The 18647-nt window shown below is 37.6% G+C and overlaps 1 protein-coding gene across 1 annotated transcript in view; it reads left to right on the top strand.

Moving 5' to 3' along the window:
- LOC137650684 (KICSTOR subunit 2-like) overlaps nucleotides 1–5370 on the top strand; it is a 215069-nt gene extending 209699 nt beyond the window's left edge. The window contains exons 9-10 of the mRNA XM_068383849.1: nucleotides 2532–2633; nucleotides 5095–5370. Coding sequence (XP_068239950.1) covers nucleotides 2532–2633; nucleotides 5095–5259 — 267 coding nt within the window. The 3' untranslated portion in view covers nucleotides 5260–5370. The remainder of the gene's footprint in view (nucleotides 1–2531; nucleotides 2634–5094) is intronic.
- Nucleotides 5371–18647: the final 13277 nt, after the last annotated feature.

Below are 18647 nucleotides of genomic sequence, written 5' to 3'. Positions count from 1 at the left end.
CCATTTAAAGGTGAAAGAGAGTTCATACTCTCTTCGTCACCCTAATTAATCAAATTAATTCCAAAAGTTAGCTAAGCTAATAATAAAACTTCCTGAATAGCGAAAGCTGAAATCTTAGAGCAATACTTCAACAAAAACCGTGAACAAGACTCCGAAATTATAAGCGTATCCATGAACGTCTTGCCGGAAGCACGACAGAGGAAAAATTGAAGTGGTGTCAACAAGAAGTACTGCAGTACCTGGCCACAGGTGGCGCTTGTGAGTACACCCCCCTCTTGTATAGCGATCGCTGGCGTATCCCTTCCGTAGAATTCTGTCGGGCAACAGAGTTGACAGCTACATGATTATCGGGTAAGTTTAATATTGAAAAAAGTACATTACAGTATACAGTAATTGTAACAGATTTGTATTGTATAATTTTTTATTATGATCAAAACTACTAATAGATGCCTTGGAAAAAAAATATATTTTTCCTTTACATTTCTTATCAATATCGTAATTAGTTTACATGTAGTATTTATGTAAATTGCAATTAAAGGAAATGATTCAGTAAAATAAGCAGAATTAGGGGGACTAAGTTGCATCTGGAAAACTCAGGCAGAAGTACCAAACATGACAAATTTGGAAATCATTTTTATTTTTCCTAGCTATACAAACCTGGAGCTCCTTATGGAGGAGTATTTATTTTGACAAAGCTGAAACTAGCCGTCAAAGCTTTTGCGAGGTGTAACTACTCTCCACTAGTTATTGAGGGGGGAGTAGCGGGGTAGGCTAGCCACCAGCACTAGGGATTGATTGTCACTTAGCAATTGCGGCAGGAATTCTTGAGGGTAGGTGATGGCATGACCAGTATGTGTAAAGAGCTCCAGGTTTGCGTAGCTAAGAAAAATACAAATTACAGGTATTTCCAAATTTGTCACTTGTTCCAGTGCAACATACTGTACAAAATTTCTGCTCTTTACCTAGGAGACTCATCTCCAGGTGAGTGGAAATCCTAAAACCAACTGGCTGGAAGACTGTCCGGGGGTGTCCTTCTGTGGTTCGCACGAGCGGTTTAGAGGCCACCCTAACACCTCATTATCCTTATAGGATGACTGCCTGGGCTATTGGTGCTAGAATGTGACTTAATCAGGTAAGCATAAAATTGAAGCTAAGCTCCTCACTCAACCTAGACATTGCCCAATTCCACCTCGCATGGAGGACGGAGGACATAACAAATACATAGACAAATATCAGGTTGCACAAAGGGCATGGTACCCACCTGCAGTTAGACAAGGTCTAACGGCAGAGTTCCTTGGATGCTGCGCCCCAAGAGAGGGGAGGAGAAATAGGAAGAGGCCAGTCACTCACATATTCAACTTAGCCTTACTCACAGGTAACATCTGCTTTTGACCAACTGCTACTTGCCCTACAAGGGAGCCGAGGTGTTTTAGACCACGTTTTGAGTAAACACCACAGGACCTAATGAGAATGTATCTTAGACTCCTGTGGGTTATGTCTTGTAGGTAATGGGCGGTGAACGTTGTTTGACCTTTTCACACACCCGTTATAATACCTGCATCACAGAGAAATTCTTGCGGAATACCAGGGATGTACTCACCCTTGACATCGCGTGCATCGGGACATTGATCAGAAGATGAGAGATCAGATGGAATGGCTCTCTCGATCATCTGCCTGATCCAGGAAGAAATAAGAGTTTTTAGTGATCTTCCTTTTGGCTCTCCTCATGCTTACAAAGAGCCTACCAATCTGAGGAAGGGCTCTTGCCATCCTTTCTAAGGATTTCCTCAGTGCCCTCATAGGGCAGAATAACAGTTGATCAGGATCATTTGTTACAGACCGGAGACTCGCTATCTGGAAGGGGCGTATCTAGTATCCACTACAGTCAGGTAGCCCTTTCTGCTTTCCATCAATGAGCTGAGGTCAAATTGAAGGTCAACATAGAGTGTTACCTGTGAAACTTAGCCGAAGCTCGTTTCTGGGTTCACACAGAAGGGGTTACCCGACAAGTCTCTCCGAGGAGTCCTTGTCAGCCACTGCTCACGCCCGGCTACCAAAGTAGAGCAAACGTCGGGGCGAACAGAAGCTTAGGCCAAAGACCCCTTGCTACTTTGCATTGCACGGGGAACCTGTAAGCCCCAATGAATGTATCTCTGAAAGAAAAAGGATTTTTTATCAACCTTTAATCATAAACCAGTTAAAAGGTTTTGTCAGGAGAAAAAAACTACGCTTTACTCTTCCGAGCCGAAATAAAAAGTGACAGTCAGTCGCTAGTGCTGGTGTGGGTAGGGAGGTGGGCAGGCTAGCCTACCCTGCTACTCCCCCACTAACTAATGGAGGGTAGTTACACCTCGCAAAAGCTTTGATGGCTAGTTTCAGCTTCACCGAAATAAATACTCCTACGTAAAGAGCAGGTTTGTATATTGCACTGGAACAAATATTGTTGTCAAACTCCATTTAAGGGTTAATAATGTTGCAAAAGAATACAATTACCTTGTATAGTACAGTCTTGATACACATTCTTTTTACAGACACGACCAAGGGAAAAATGGCCAAGCATTGTAATGAGAGTTTCAGACAGAAGCAATGAGCAAGAATTGATGGATCGAGTTATACATTTCTTTGATCAACAGGTAATGTCCTCTTTTTATCTATTTATGAGAAAGGTTTGCACACCAGTTTTCCAGATAATTTATTAAATGTATTTATCTCTTTGGATATAATGTAGAATAACTACAGTATTTAAATTATAAGAAATCACTAAAGTAAAATTAATCATATACTGTAGTTGATATATTAATCAGTAGATAGATGTAAACCTTTATTCCATAAAATACTTCATTAAAAGAGAAGATAATTATTCTATCCTGGTCTCTCACATTAATCAGCAGATCTTATTTTTGTACTGTCAATTGTCAAATGAAAAGAAAGTTATAGAAGATGCTATTGAACACTCACTACAGTACCTGTACTGCATAGCACTAGTTCAGTTATCTATTTGTTTATGTCAGTGAATCTCACCTGGTGTTTATAACGCTTTCCTTTTCAGAGCAATAGCTTCTGACAGTTTAAATAAAGTGGTTTTGACAAAGGAAGAACTTATTGGAGATTTGCTGTTTGTTTTGTAAAGACTTTCCTGTTAAAGGCTAGAACAGGGACTCCAATAGGCCATTAATTACCGAAGAAATATTATCTCCCTTACTCTACGGCCAATGTTTCAACATGCAATTAAACTCTCAACAGCACTACCAATGCTTAAATCGTCTGGCAACTGATGACAAGTCATCACCGAGAACCAACACGACTACTGGAGACACTGCTTTGTGCACTAACTTGCACCAAACTGCTATCTTCTATACTCTAAGTGAGATTAAAATGTCCCTTTTCCTTTCACGAGGCTAAGAAGGAGGAAGGGTCTTTTGTCAAAGCCACTTTTGGGGGGTTAGTGTACTTGGTAAAATAAAAACTTAGGCAGATAAGCCTTAGTCCTTTGTTAATACTGTACTGTATTCTAATTTATAATCTAAAAGTAATCCATCATAAGTGATGACAAAATTTAAAAGTTAAATATAGCATGAATAATTCTCAGATGGGGTGCCAATAGTTCTGCTATTTATGTGTATTGTCACGTCAATCTTCAATATGACTGACATGTCAGATTGAGGGTAGCAGGGACCTCTTTTGTGGCATGTTATTGCTGCCTTTATAAGGCGAGACACGTTGCACGATCCAGCTTCAGGGTAGTTACCCCATTGTTAACAGTGAGTGTAAGTCATTAGCTTGCGTTGATCAATTCCCTACCCTTTTTACACACCACCCATCGCTACCACCGATTGAATGAAGTAGTGACACCTTCAGATTAGTAGTCTTGGACTTGTGTGATACCATTCTGCCAATAATGGAGTACCGTTTACTTACTTGGATGCCTAAAATTTACAATTTAGAGGAAGTAAGTCTTAAAATGTTTTCCGTAGGTGATTCTGCAAGAGGATCATATCCATAGGTTGAAAACCCGCTAAATTAATGTACAGTATTTATTATTAATACAAATTCATTTAGAGCAAATAATCAGGAAAATGCAAATATTTTACAGATTTTTTTATGGCATTCCAAAAAGAATAATAAAGAATAATAAATACAGTATCACTGCAGTTTTATATGCAGTCCCAAAAAGAATAATTGATGTTTATCATATACTACAGCACATACAAATTTCAAAGGCAGAAGAACCAAAGGTGGTAAGTATTTATTTCCAAAGTGCATCTAGGGTAAAACCCTTGAGTTACACTATGATGTAACAGAGTTAGAAAAGGTTGGCAGACAGACACAGAAGAAAGGAACTAAGAATGGAGGTAAAGTAAAAGGATGCCAAGCAAGTGGAGCAAAGGACCGAAGGAATACCGCAAAGACCCTAAATTAATGCTTACAGCATATCATGCGAGGTGTACTAAAGGCACTACCCACCAATGGGACAAAAAGTGGGCAAAAGATCTCTAATGAAATATAAAATGCAAACAGAATCACCTTAGAGAAAGATCCACGGGAACTGTAGATATCAAGCCATGAGAATATTTCACCAATGGTGAAACAAAATACTTGAATTGTATAGCAAGCACATCACAATGTGTATTCAGAGGAAGCTTTATATTCAATGGCAAGTTTTCCTGTAGCACAAGATAATTTGTATTAAATGCTGTGGATGAGGAAGTTTTTAGAATCATAGATACTGTAAAAGTAAGCATTTACAAATACCTTGAATCATTAAGTAGAGTGAAATTAGTACGGTACTGTACTAAGTCACTTCATATACATTATCCTAAATTTTACATTAGACATTCACCTCCCAAGTTATCAAAATATTATTGCAAATATCATATGAGCCACATAAATAGTAGGTCTTGTGTAATGCTCTTTTTATCCATAAAGTTCATTTTAATTTAATCTTTTCCTAACCTTCAATTCCCTCCAGTGCAATATGAAAATTCTTATTAAATAGTAGTTTTTATTCTTTAAATTATCAATATTTTCTAAAGTGAAAAATTTCATGACAAATTACTTTACAAGAGCTCTAAATTACCTTTCCTCTTTTTTCAGATTGGTGCAACATACTTTCTGTGCAGGGTTGAACCAAGAATAACTTTGGTGGTTGTATTTGAGTCAAGAAAATCGGAAAAAGATAGCTACATCAAGGACTTTGTGTATGATATAACAACACAATTAAGATGTAATAAGGTTTTTGCAAATCTAAAACCCAAGTAAATAAAGGTTTTTGTTTCTATGTCAACTGTTTATACTGTATACAAATAAGATGCTTTCAGAGATTTTACATTACTGATGTATTTTTTGTCATAAAACATGAATAACCTTCAAGCAGTTTATTTTTAACCCTCTCATCTGTAGATAGTTGGTTTATGAGTAAATAATGTGACTAATATCCTAACCTGCAACCTGCAACCCAACCCTGAGTGGTTTGTCCAAAAGTCACTGAGATGATGTGGGAAACTGACCATGTATGTCAACTGTGATCTTTATGGAATCAGGGAAAATATTTGAAACCTCAAGATTAACTGCCTGTTAATCTTGAGGCCTTCGTGTGAATTAGGAAGGGTTAATAGAATGAGAAATAAGATATTGTAGGATACACTAAAATATCTATGGTAAAAAGTCAAGCACTGTAAAGGAACCCAACTTATTCTCTTGTTGTTCTTACTTTGAAATACTTTAGCTGTAAATCAGCTGGTTAAGTAAATGTTACGGACTCATTCCTAAGGATTCTTGGTAGGATTCAATTTTGTTTATCAATTGTTACATCATCCCAATGGATTTTGATGACTATCTGCATGAAAGATTCAGTTTTAAATTTTGATCCAATAAATGGGAATTATAGAAATAACAGAAAACTCTTCACCAAGTGTGACATACAGTATACTCTATACAAGTACAGTAAGCAGAATAATTATGGACTTTAGCACGGACCATTACTTTTATTACTATTAAATTCTACTGAGACAATAACCTATTTTTTCCTCTTCGGGGCATGAGCAACATTTAAACAAACCTCAAGGCCTACACATAATAGAATCATATCTGTGAAAGACTAGAATAACTCGAGCAAGGATAAAACAGGAGTGAAGTTTGATACAGACAAATTGGTGAACAAAAATGAATAAAACAAAGAGTAAACATTAAAACTTCAAGTCATTAATCTAAATACTGTGAGATAAAGCACAAAAACAACACGAGATAAAAATAACCACTCTCGTTCCTAAAATCATTAATATCAGTACAGTATGGGTAATACAGAGCTGTACTGTGACGAAAACTGCTTTATGATTCTAAATTAGGAGAACCTTGTATTGTGGCTCTATTAAATGTGATGAAACACAGCTGAATATGGGTGTTATCGATACGTTGACGTAAGAGTAGCACTTTTTGGGCTCAGGCCATGTCGTCCTGATGGAAGGTTCCTTCAGTAGCTTCCTAAGGGTATATATATACCCTTACCTTCCATCAGGATGACATGGCTATCTCACCCAAAAATAGATTTTTTGCTTCGCTCAAAATCCGTTTAATAAATTAGGAAACTCATGTCCAGGATGATAAAAGATGTCTCTTCTTGAAATACCACTTAAGGTGATTTGTGTGGTAATTTGTGTTAAATATGAGGCACTACAACCAAAGAATCCATTCAATGGTAGTTAAACTTACAGATAGTTAACAAACATACCAAATTTGCCACATCTAGAAAAAAACTTACACAAGAACAATTTATCGACAGTGGTAAAGCAATTACATGAAATGCGACTATTATTTATGTAGATATATGAAGCCTACTGTAACATGAATTATGAAACCAAAGAATCTGTGTTACCTTCATATATCTGCATAAATAGGTGCGTCACATTTCAGATATTTTGCTCTACCACTGCTGAGAAATTGTTTTTGTAGAAGTTTTTTTTTTTTTTGATACAGTAGCTAGCCCACAATAAAAAAAATAATTTCAACATTAAGAAAAGTAGCACCAAGTATTATCACATTACAGAATATAGTTACAAACCCACAGTGAACTATGTGGTAGAAGAATATTATTATTATTATTATTATTATTATTATTATTATTATTAAGCTACAACCCTAGTTGGAAAAGCAAGAAAAGCCCAGGGGCCCCAACAGGGAAAATACCCCAGTGAGGAAAAGAAACGAGGAACAGAATATTTTCAGAACAGTAACAACATTAAAATAAATATTTCCAATATAAACTACAAAAACTTTAACAAAACCAGAGGAAGAGAAATTATATACAATAGTGTGCCTGAGTGTACCCTCAAGCAAGAGAACTCTAACCCAAGACAGTGGAAGGCCATGGTACAGAGGCTATGGCACTACAAGAGATTTTTTAATGAGGATTTCCAGCTAAGGAACTGATGACCTCCCATGCCACAATACTGGACCTTATGATCGAAATTCATAAATCCAATTGAAACCCGAGGAAGATTCTTGATTCTACTAAAGATATGTGAAAAAGAAATGTGGATTAAGACCAGCTGATCATTATATCTTCGTCTCACTAGAATAAAGTTTCATATCTGCTGTCTACACCACTTTACCACCCACTCATGACAACTGCTAAGATTGGTACTGGTAGCAGCTTCATCGGAATTACTTCGACAATTTTATTATGTGAAGTTCATGTGATTTTATTTGTTACAATCAAATTACTCAGTTTGAAAAAAAAAAATAAAATGATAAAGTGTGAAAGAACCAGAGAAGAGGGATTGTGCTCACTAAAAACTTCCATGTAAAGAATAGTCCCATCAGAAGCTATAGTGATCAAATATGAATCCCTATAAATCTTTCCTCTTTTTTAATAGGGATACGAATTCAGTGGTGCTTGAATGGCAACTGAATCATTAAAAAGGTAGCTTCCCTCTACTGATGGAACACTGTAGCGAGACTTTGGTAGAGTAAGAGCCACATTCTTAGATTCTTCTTCCACTTGAAACACTATAGATACCTTGCTACTTGGTTTGTTATAATGATTACACATGTCAGACAACGTACTATAGTCAATTTCTCTTAGCGATGCAGATTTGCACAGACTCACAGCGGTGCCCTTTTAGCTCGGAAAAGTTCCCTGATCGCTGATTGGTTGGACGAGATAATTCTAACCAGTCAGAGATCAGGAAACTTTTCCAAGCTAAAAGGGCACCGCTGCGAGTCGGTGCAAATCTGCCTCGATAAAAGAAATGGACTATAGTCTATTTGCTATTCAAATAGTTGCTTTGAAATTTGTCATGTGAATCATACTAGAATGCTGATCAGTGCCCCTATTGTCCTTTTTCCTATCAAACCTTTTATCATAAGACCTTGACTTCTTGTGAGCCAGCACATTATCAACACAGAAAGCTGTTTCATGAAGAGTATATAACTTTTTGTTAATTAAATAAACTTTAGTATTATCACTAACTCTTCTATTAAAATAATTTCCCTTAATATTTTAAAATCCTTCTTACACTTTGCTGCCTTACACTATTTATCAAACCAATCTGATTGTTCACTACTAAAATCTACACGTCTGCTTTTATTTTTTGTACAACTCATAAACTTCATTTTATAAGCCTCTGGGTTTACTTCATAGGCTTGCAAAATAACATTTTTCAATAATTCATATTTATCAACTCTGTCCTCAGGAATGGAAGCATACACTTTTTGTTCCCTGCCACCCAACTCCAGACAACGTACATGTCTAATTTTCTGTTAGCCACTTACATTTTTTGCTGTTCTTTTAAAACATAATGAACTAGGCCAAACCACATGTCATGTGTATATAGTATGAAAAGTAATGGGCCAAGAACACTACCCTGTGGAACACCGGATATCACATTCCTATACTCACTATGGTGCCCATCAACAACAACTCTTCGAGATCTATTACTTCAAAAATCAATAATAATGCTAATCCAAATTATTGTGTATGTTTACCACTAAGCCTAATTATATATAACTGGTAGTTGTGGTAATTGACCAGGGTGTAACTCAGTAGTGTGCTAATTGGTGTATTCTACTTACATGTTGAGCTGTATAAGTCAGTTGGAAAATAAACGTACTCAAGTGAAGACCTGATCTTTGTTCTCTCCCAGCCTTAATATATAAAAGTGGCGACGAGGATAAACTACCAATGGCGCGGTATCTTGGAAATATCACTGAGTACCAAACCGAAGAGGACTTTGATGATTACATTGAACGTTTCAACCAGTTTTGTCTTGTAAATGACATCGAAGATGACAGGAAAAAAGCTTTGTTTTTAACAGTCGTTGGGCCAAAGACCTATGGACTTATCAAGACACTGCTTGCTCCAAACAAACCAGCTGAGAAGACGTTCCAGGAACTGACAAAACTCATATCCGAGCATTTAACACCAAAGCCGATTGTCATCGCTGAGAGATATAGATTCTACCAACGTAAACAGCAAGATGGCGAATCGGTCACTCAGTTTGTCACGGAACAAAGGAAGTTGGCAGAAAAATGTGAATTCAAAGGTTTTTTGGATGAAGTTTTAAGGGACATGTTTGTGATAGGACTTAGCAATCGTGTTGCTCAACGGAAGCTACTCAGTGAAACAGACCTTACACTCGAAAAGGCATTCAAAATTGCAATGAGCTGTGAAATGGCTGAGGAACAAGTACAGAACATCCATTCATCCGAATCCAAGGAAGTTAAAGTGGTGAAACCAACGTCCGAACGAATAAGAGAATGTTGGCGTTGCGGCAGAAATAACCACCGTCCTGATCGCTGTTTTTACAAAGAAACAGAATGTAGCATATGTCACAAAAGGGGACATTTGCGAAAGAAATGTACGGCTGCTCCCGGGGATCATGCTCCGAAGGACAAACGGAACTTCAAGTACGGGAAAAAGGAGAAGAGGTCATCAAAGGTGAAACATGCACAGTCAGTCACTGTTTCTGACACGGATTCAAGTTCAGAATCTGATTATACCGATATCAGTCATGTTCGAATTAGAAACGTTCGCAACAAAATATCCAATGGAACAATAGGAAAAGTTCAAAAACAGCCTGGAAGACGTACAAAAACTCCTGAGATAATGGTAGCTGTCTTATTAAATGGAAAACGAATGGAGATGGAAGTAGACACTGGTGCGGCAGTTTCTTTGATACCAAAACGAATGTATCGCAGTCATCTAAAGAAGCATGTGGAGCTAAAACCTAGCAACATGGTTCTGAAAACAATCACTGGAGACAACGTACCAGTAATAGGAATATGTTATGTTAACGTTCAGTATCAGGGCCAAAGGATTAAAAGATTACCACTCTATGTTGTGCACAGTGACGGACCAGCACTATTCGGAAGGGACTGGTTAGCGCATATTCGATTAGACTGGGAGGCATTGTGTATCAATAACATTGTAACAAGCAGAACTGATTCATTTAATGAATATCCTCCAGAGTTACAAAGAATTCTTAGAAAACATGAGGCAGTTTTCAAATCAGAACTGGGAAAAGCGGTAAATTTTAAAGCTGAACTGCGCGTCAAACCTGAAACAAAACCGGTGTTCTTCAAAGCAAGGCCAGTTCCGTATGCAATTCTAGATGAAGTGAAGGAGGCAATTCTTAAAGAGGAACGGGAGGGAATCCTGGAACGTGTTGAATATAGTGAATGGGCCGCTCCCATTGTTCCTGTCAAGAAAGCCGATGGATCAATCAGGGTTTGTGGGGACTTTAAAGTCACAGTGAACAAGTACCTTGAAAATCCAGAATATCCAATGCCACGTATGGATGATCTATACCATAAGTTGAATGGAGGCATGATGTTTTCAAAAGTAGACTTATCAAACGCATATAAACAGATAGAAGTGGCAGAAGAATCACGAAAGTATCTGACAATTAATACCCCTCTGGGTTTGTTCCGCTATACTCGATTACCATTCGGAGTATCTTGCGCACCTCAGCTATTTCAATCAATGATGGACATGGTTCTACAAGGAGTAGCATGTGCATGCAATATGGATGATATCAGCGTGACTGGCCGTAATGATCAAGAACATTTGCAGAATCTAGATGACGTATTGCAGAGGCTTGAAGATAATGGTCTCCGTTGTAACCTGCCTAAGTGTGCCTTTTTCAGACCATCCATGAAATGGCTGAGTTTCGTAGTAGACAAGGAAGGCCTGAGAATAGATGAGGAAACCACAGCAGCTGTTAGAGACGCACCGCGCCCAACAAATAGAGCAGAAATGCAGTCGTTCTTAGGACTCGTCAATCATTACCGCCGATATGCACCGAACTTATCTTCTGTAGCTGCACCTTTATCCGAACTTTTGAAGAAGGATCGGAAATGGAGTTGGTCGTCGGAATGCAAGGAGGCGTTCACCAAAGTTGTAGAATTATTAACTAAAGACTGTGGTGTTTTGGTTCATTATGACCCTAAAAAGCCAGTGACACTAGCAGTTGATGCATCCCCAAAAGGGCTCGGAGCTGTTCTTTCGCATCTAACAGAAGATGGTGAACGACCCATAGCATATGCATCTTGTACATTAACAAAAGCCGAGGCGAATTATTCCCAATTGGAAAGGGAAGGACTAGCAATCATTTTTGGAATCCACAGATTCCATCAGTATCTATATGGACGTAAATTCACACTGATCACGGATAATAAACCACTGAGTTTCATATTCAGTCCGAAAAAAGGCATTCCCATATTGGCTGCTGCGAGAATACAAAGATGGGCGATCCAGCTTGCTGCATACGATTATGACATTCAGGTTCGTAAGTCAGAACAAAACTGCAATGCAGATGCATTGTCACGGCTTCCGTTACCAGTAGAAGGTTGTGCAGAAGAATTTATACATTGGACATCTGAAGCAACTGAGCTGAACATTGCGCAAATTAAAGCACTTCCGATTTTGGCAAAACACATTACTAGAGAGGTGAGACATGACCCTGTGCTGTCAAAAGTATTGCTATTTACCACTACGGGATGGCCAGATGCAGCAGATATCAGTAGCGATCTCAAACCATTCTATATCCGTCGTGAGGAGATCACAGTAGAAGATGGTTGTTTGCTCTGGGGAGTTCGTATTATTGTTCCTAAAAAGTTTCAGGGACAGGTTCTTAACGAATTACACAGTTGTCATCCAGGGATTGTGAGAATGAAAGGATTAGCAAGAATGCACGTGTGGTGGTCCAACATTGATCAAGACATTGAACGAACAGTGCAGTCATGTTATGCATGTCAAGAAACGCAATCGGTTCCGCTTGTAGCTCAAGGAAATCCGTGGAAATGGCCGGCAGGACCATGGAAAAGAGTCCATATTGATTTTGCTGGCCCTTTCTTAGGCGAAATGTGGTTCATAATGGTGGACGCATATTCAAAGTGGCCAGAGGTCTGTCGTATGAGGTCAACTAGCACTACGCGCACAATAGAGGTGATCAGAAAGACCTTCGCACAACATGGAGTTTGTGATGAACTTATCTCCGACAATGGGCCACAGTTTACTTCAGCTGAGTTCCGTGCTTTTACTGAAAGCAATGGGATCAAACATATCTTCACTGCACCATATCATCCAAGTACAAATGGTCAAGCAGAACGCTTTGTAAAAACATTCAAGACTGCATTCAAGCGTGGTATGAAAGCACGTGATAGCAAAGACAGTTCATTAAATCAAAAACTTTGTGATTTTCTCCTCGCGTACCGCACGACCCCGCATACCACTACCAAGCGCACACCGGCAGAATTGATGGGTAGACGGTTGAAAACTCGTCTTGACCTACTGCGTCCAAACACATCGGAAAGAATTCAAAAGCAATCATCTGGTGACTTATTTAAGAAACCAACGAGACTAGTTACAATTGGAGATACTGTGTTAGCCAGGGACTATCGAAATAGAAAAGAAACTTGGATTTCAGGGATTGTGACTGAACGTTTGAGTCCATGTTCTTATCATGTTGCCGTGGGTGACATCATCTGGAAAAGACATATTGACCAACTGCGTCGAGTTGACGGATCGGCATACAGGGAGAACCCAGTTGAAATGTCAGCGGATGCATCACAGTTCAATGTGTGTGGTGAGGACAGTAAACATAAAGTTGAAGAGGATAAAGCAATCACTGAACTGTCAGATAGCGTAAAAACGCATGTTGGAAGTGGGGTTAGTAAACCAGCAATGGGTAGGCCTGTCATAAATGCTCAGAACACCGAAGGACACTTAAATGTACCCAGCAACCAGGATTTTCCAACAACTAGGTCTATCGGAAGTTCTGATCACAGTGCAGTCTTAACAGATATATCTGTGCCAGACACTACTTCTATGCCAAGGAGATCTACAAGAACTAGGAAGGTACCAACTTATTTGAAAGACTATGTAAAGCACTGTATTCGGAAATATGTGAAATAGCCACAAAGTGGTCAAGCCATCAGATCAAATGCCTAAAACAGTAATTTTAGTTATTTTCAGTGGAAGACATTTTGTTTTATTTACATTATTGTAATACTTAGTGTTTATTGTTTTGTTCATGTTGTTTTGTTATTCGGTGATTGTTGTTAATCTTTTAAGTTGGTCTTTTCTAAGTTGTCAAGCAATATTTATTAGCGTGGAGGGAAAAGTTAATATTTTAAGTTAGTCTGTTCTACGTTGATAGTTAATATTTTAAGTTGGTCTATTTTGTTTCATATTTCAGAAGCAATAGCTACTTGTACGAAGGGAAGAGTATTGTGTATGTTTACCACTAAGCCTAATTATATATAACTGGTAGTTGTGGTAATTGACCAGGGTGTAACTCAGTAGTGTGCTAATTGGTGTATTCGACTTACATGTTGAGCTGTATAAGTCAGTTGGAAAATAAACGTACTCAAGTGAAGACCTGATCTTTGTTCTCTCCCAGCCTTAATATATAAAACAAATCCTTTACAGTAAAAGGGGGTACAACTATCTTCGTTAGGAATATTTGACCTAGATTTATCCGAATCATTAAAATTAGTGTTAAATAGTTTCAAGTTCTAACTCTCTGAAGCTCAATGTCATGATGCTTTATCTGAGCTTCCCTATCCTAAATTTTAGTCTTTTAAGTTTTATGGCTGATAAATCAGAACCCACTGATCCCTTATCAATTGCATCCAACACATCCTGAGGCTACACTTTGTCTACAACTAAAGGTTGAACTAATACAAGTTTAATATCATCCTGAGGCTACACTTTGTCTACAACTAAAGGTTGAACTAATACAAGTTTAATATCATCCTGAGGCTACACTTTGTCTACAACTAAAGGTTGAACTAATACAAGTTTAATATCATCCTGATGCTACACTTTGTCTATAACTAAAAGTTGAACTAATACAGGTTTAATATCATCCTTCCTCATTGAATTTCTAACATTAAGCTCCAAGATCTTTGCCTAAATTCAGTAAGTAGAATTTTTTTTGTGATCATTTAACTTTTTAATTTGTGGATCCTCACAAAATTTTTCGAAAAACTCAGGTGCCTCAAACTGACATGTCTGCTGGCTAATTTGTACAACTGACAAAATTCAATTTTATTGATAATCTTTGAATTTCAAAAAGAAAAAAGAAAAAAATTCATCCGGACAGGCCCACAATTACGGTTAGTTTATCAAAATGTAGATTATATAATAGTCATAGCTAAAGTAAATAATAGCCAACGAACAAACAACAATTACTATCTTTAAGATCAATAAAAATTATTTACTAACTTTTACAAGATTCATAAAATACTAACAGTTCGTCTATTGATAATAATTTACAAAAATTCCGTGGTTCTCAAGCCTCTATGATTAAATATTGATGACAAGTGTCGCCAATTCCGGAAATCAGCAAGTCAGCAAAAAATTACCAGAATCCACTTTAAAATCAATGTAAAAGATGATAATTCGGGAACACAGCTTCTGATGATATCTGATATTCCAAGATTATCTTATTTTCTTTTAAAAATTCAGCAGCGTTGTAAAAAGAAGTTTTCCATAAATGCAGTCACAACAGATGTCACAAATTATATCTCTGGGAGGAATGTTAACTTAAGAGATGGACGAAGTAAGTGTCTGCTTAAATGTATCGGCTGTACTCGTTATATACACAAGATCCGTTATTATTATTATTATTATTATTATTATTATTATTATTATTATTATTATTATTATTATTATTATTATTATTATTATTATTATTATTATTATTACTAGCCAAGCTACAACCCTAGTTGGAAAAGCAAGATGCTATAAGCCCAAGGACTCCAACAGGGAAAAATAGCCCAGTGAGGAAAGGAAATAAATAAATGGTGAGAATAAATTAACAATATATTATTCTAAAAACAGTAACAGCGTCAAAACAGATATGTCGTATATAAACTATTAACAACGTCAAAAACAGATATGTCCTATATAAACTATTAACAACGTCAAAAACAGATATGTCATATATAAACAATAAAAAGACTCATGTCAACCTGATCAACACAAAAACATTTGCTCCAACTTTGAACTTTGGAAGTTCTATTGATTCAACTACCCGATTAGGAAGATCATTCCACAACTTGGTCACAGCTGAAATAAAACTTCTAGAATACTGTGCAGTACTGAGCCTCATGACGGAGAAGGCCTGGCAATTAGAATTAACTGCCTGCCTAGTATTACGAACAGAATAGAATTGTCCAGGGAGATATGAATGTAAAGGATGGTCAGAGTTATGAAAAATCTTATGCAACATGCATAATGAACTAATTGAACGACGGTGCCAAAAATTAATATCTAGATCAGGAATAAGAAATTTAATAGACCGTAAGTTTCTGTCCAACAAATCAAGATGAGATTCAGCAGCTGAACACCAGACAGGAGAACAATACTCAAAACGAGGTAGAATGAAAGAATTAAAACACTTCTTCAGAATAGATTGATCACCGAAAATCTTGTAAGACTTTCTCAATAAGCCAATTTTTTGTGCAATTGAAGAAGACACAGACCTAATGTGTTTCTCAAAAGTAAATTTGCTGTCGAGAATCACACCTAAAATTTTGAATGAGTCATACAAATTTAAAAAAACATTATCAATACTGAGATCCGGATGTTTAGGAGCCACCGTCCTTGACCTACTTACAATCATACTTTGAGTTTTGTTAGGATTCAACTTCATACCCCATAATTTGCACCATGCACTAATTTTAGCTAAATCTCTATTAAGGGATTCACCAACCCCAGATCTACATTCAGGGGATGAAATTGATGCAAAGAGAGTAGCATCATCTGCATATGCAACAAGCTTGTTTTCTAGGCCAAACCACATGTCATGTGTATATAGTATGAAAAGTAATGGGCCAAGAACACTACCCTGTGGAACACCGGATATCACATTCCTATACTCACTATGGTGCCCATCAACAACAACTCTTTGAGATCTATTACTTAAAAAAACAATAATAATGCTAAGAAACGACCCACCCACTTCCAACTGTTTCAGTTTGAAAACAAGGGCCTCGTGATTAACACGGTCAAAGGCAGCACTAAAATCAAGGCAAATCATACGAACTTCCTGACCACAATCAAGGGATTTCTGTACAGCATTGGAGATTGTAAGAAGGGCATCACATGCTCCAAGGCCTTTACGAAAACCAAATTGCAAACTAGGGAGTAGGTGATTACCTTCAGCAAACCTATTAAGACGTTTTGCCAGAAGGCGTTCAAAAACTTTAGATAATATGGGAGTTATGGAAATTGGGCGGTAATCAGTGGGACTTGAGCTACTACAAACACATTTACATGGAGGAGTAACATTACCAATTCTCCAACAAGTGCTAAAAGCTCCTCTTCTTGCTTACCTGCACAAAATAACAGATAACTTTGGAGCTAAGAAATCTGCTGTCTTTATAAAAAACAAAGGAAAAATACCATTTGGGTCTATACCTCCATAAGCATCAAGGTCCATCAACAGAGCTTTAATCTCACGAGATCGAAAAGCTAACCTAATTTGTTTAGCCTCAGGAAAACAGGAATGAGGAAGTTCAAGTTTTTCATTACTCTGTTTACTGTCAAAAACATCAACCAAAAGGGTTGCCTTTTCCTTTGGACAGTGAGTGACTGAGCCATCTGGTTTAAGTAAAGGAGGAACTGCAGCATCTACACCAAAGAGTGCAGATTTAAGGGTAGACCACCATTTTATGTTCCTGAGTTGTACCAGAAAGGGTTTCTTTTATGGTTAAATTGTATTCCGTTTCAGTTGAGGCATAAACTCTCTGAGCAAAAGCTCGAAGCTGAGTATAGTTGTTCCAGGTCAAATCTGATCTGTTACCCTTCCAAAGGTGATAGGCTTCCTGCTTCTCCAAATAAGCACGTCTACAATCACCATTGAACCACGGTTTGTCCTTCACTCGGTACCTTAGCACACGAGAAGGGATACGCCTATCAATTATGTTGACTAGATTCTCATTCAAAGGGATAACAGGATCTACACTACTATATAATTGTGACCAATTCAAGCACAAAAGATCATGCAAAATCCCATTCCAGTCTGCTTGGGATTTCATATAAATGTTACAAGAGTATGATATATCTGGGACAGGCTGCTCAGTCTTCACTACTAATGAAATCAAGGCATGATCAGATGTCCCGACTGGAGAACCAACCTTACTAGTTATAACTCCAGGGGAGTCAGTGTATAGGAGGTCCAAACAATTACCAGACCTGTGAGTAGCTTTATTTATGATTTGCTCACAGCCTGATTCAGAGGCAAAGTTTAAAGCTCTTAAGCCATGGCGATCGGTAGGAGAGATAGAACTTAACCACTCCCTATGGTGAGCATTAAAGTCACCAACAAAGACAAAAGAAGCCTTTCTATCATCTTCTTGTATCTTAGCCATAATGGTAAGAAGACAATCGAAGATAGAATCATCCATGTCTGGATTCCGGTACATCGAACACAAATAAAAGTTGTTATGCCTGCCGCAAACTTTTATTACTTGAATCTCATGACATCCACATTGATAGCAGGACTTATGAGAAGCAGGGTACTCAGTCCTAATATACACCACCATTCCCCTGGCCCCAGGGATGGCATCACGTTTCAACATTATTGGCTTCTTAAAACCACTTTTAAGGAGCTCAGATGAGTGCCTCATATTAGAAACCAGAGTTTCTGAGCACAAAAGAATATCATACTGTCTGTACGCAACTGTAAGGTCTTGGATATTTGCATGAAGACCACGAATATTGCAATACAGAAGACGACATTGACGAAATCTAGGACGTACTGGTCCCGGATTTCGCTCAATGTCTCCAGACAGCATAAGAGTTAATAGAAATAAAAAAGATATATCATACTTAAAAACTAGATTAACAAGAATTATAACAAAAAACAATGTGTATAGAATTATAAATAAAGTGATTGATGATACCCATAGACTATAGTAAAAAGTCGGAAAAACTGGTCAACATGGAGGAGTCGATACACCATGCAAGGCTAAATACCCTCCAGGATAGACACTTCAACTGAAAGGAGGACAGTAAGGATGGTTTTGAGAAGAAAAAGAATCAGAAAAAGGAAAAGACAACCTCTTGATAAACCACCAGGCATCCATGGCCCTTCTATTAAGCCTGCCCAACGCACCATTTCAAAAAAACAAGAGGAAGA

This window comes from Palaemon carinicauda, chromosome 12 (genome assembly GCF_036898095.1).
Source record: "Palaemon carinicauda isolate YSFRI2023 chromosome 12, ASM3689809v2, whole genome shotgun sequence".
Classification (NCBI taxonomy): Eukaryota; Metazoa; Arthropoda; class Malacostraca; order Decapoda; family Palaemonidae; genus Palaemon; species Palaemon carinicauda.
The sequence above is the reverse complement of the archived record's forward strand: the minus strand, read 5'-3'. Positions and strand labels throughout refer to the sequence as shown.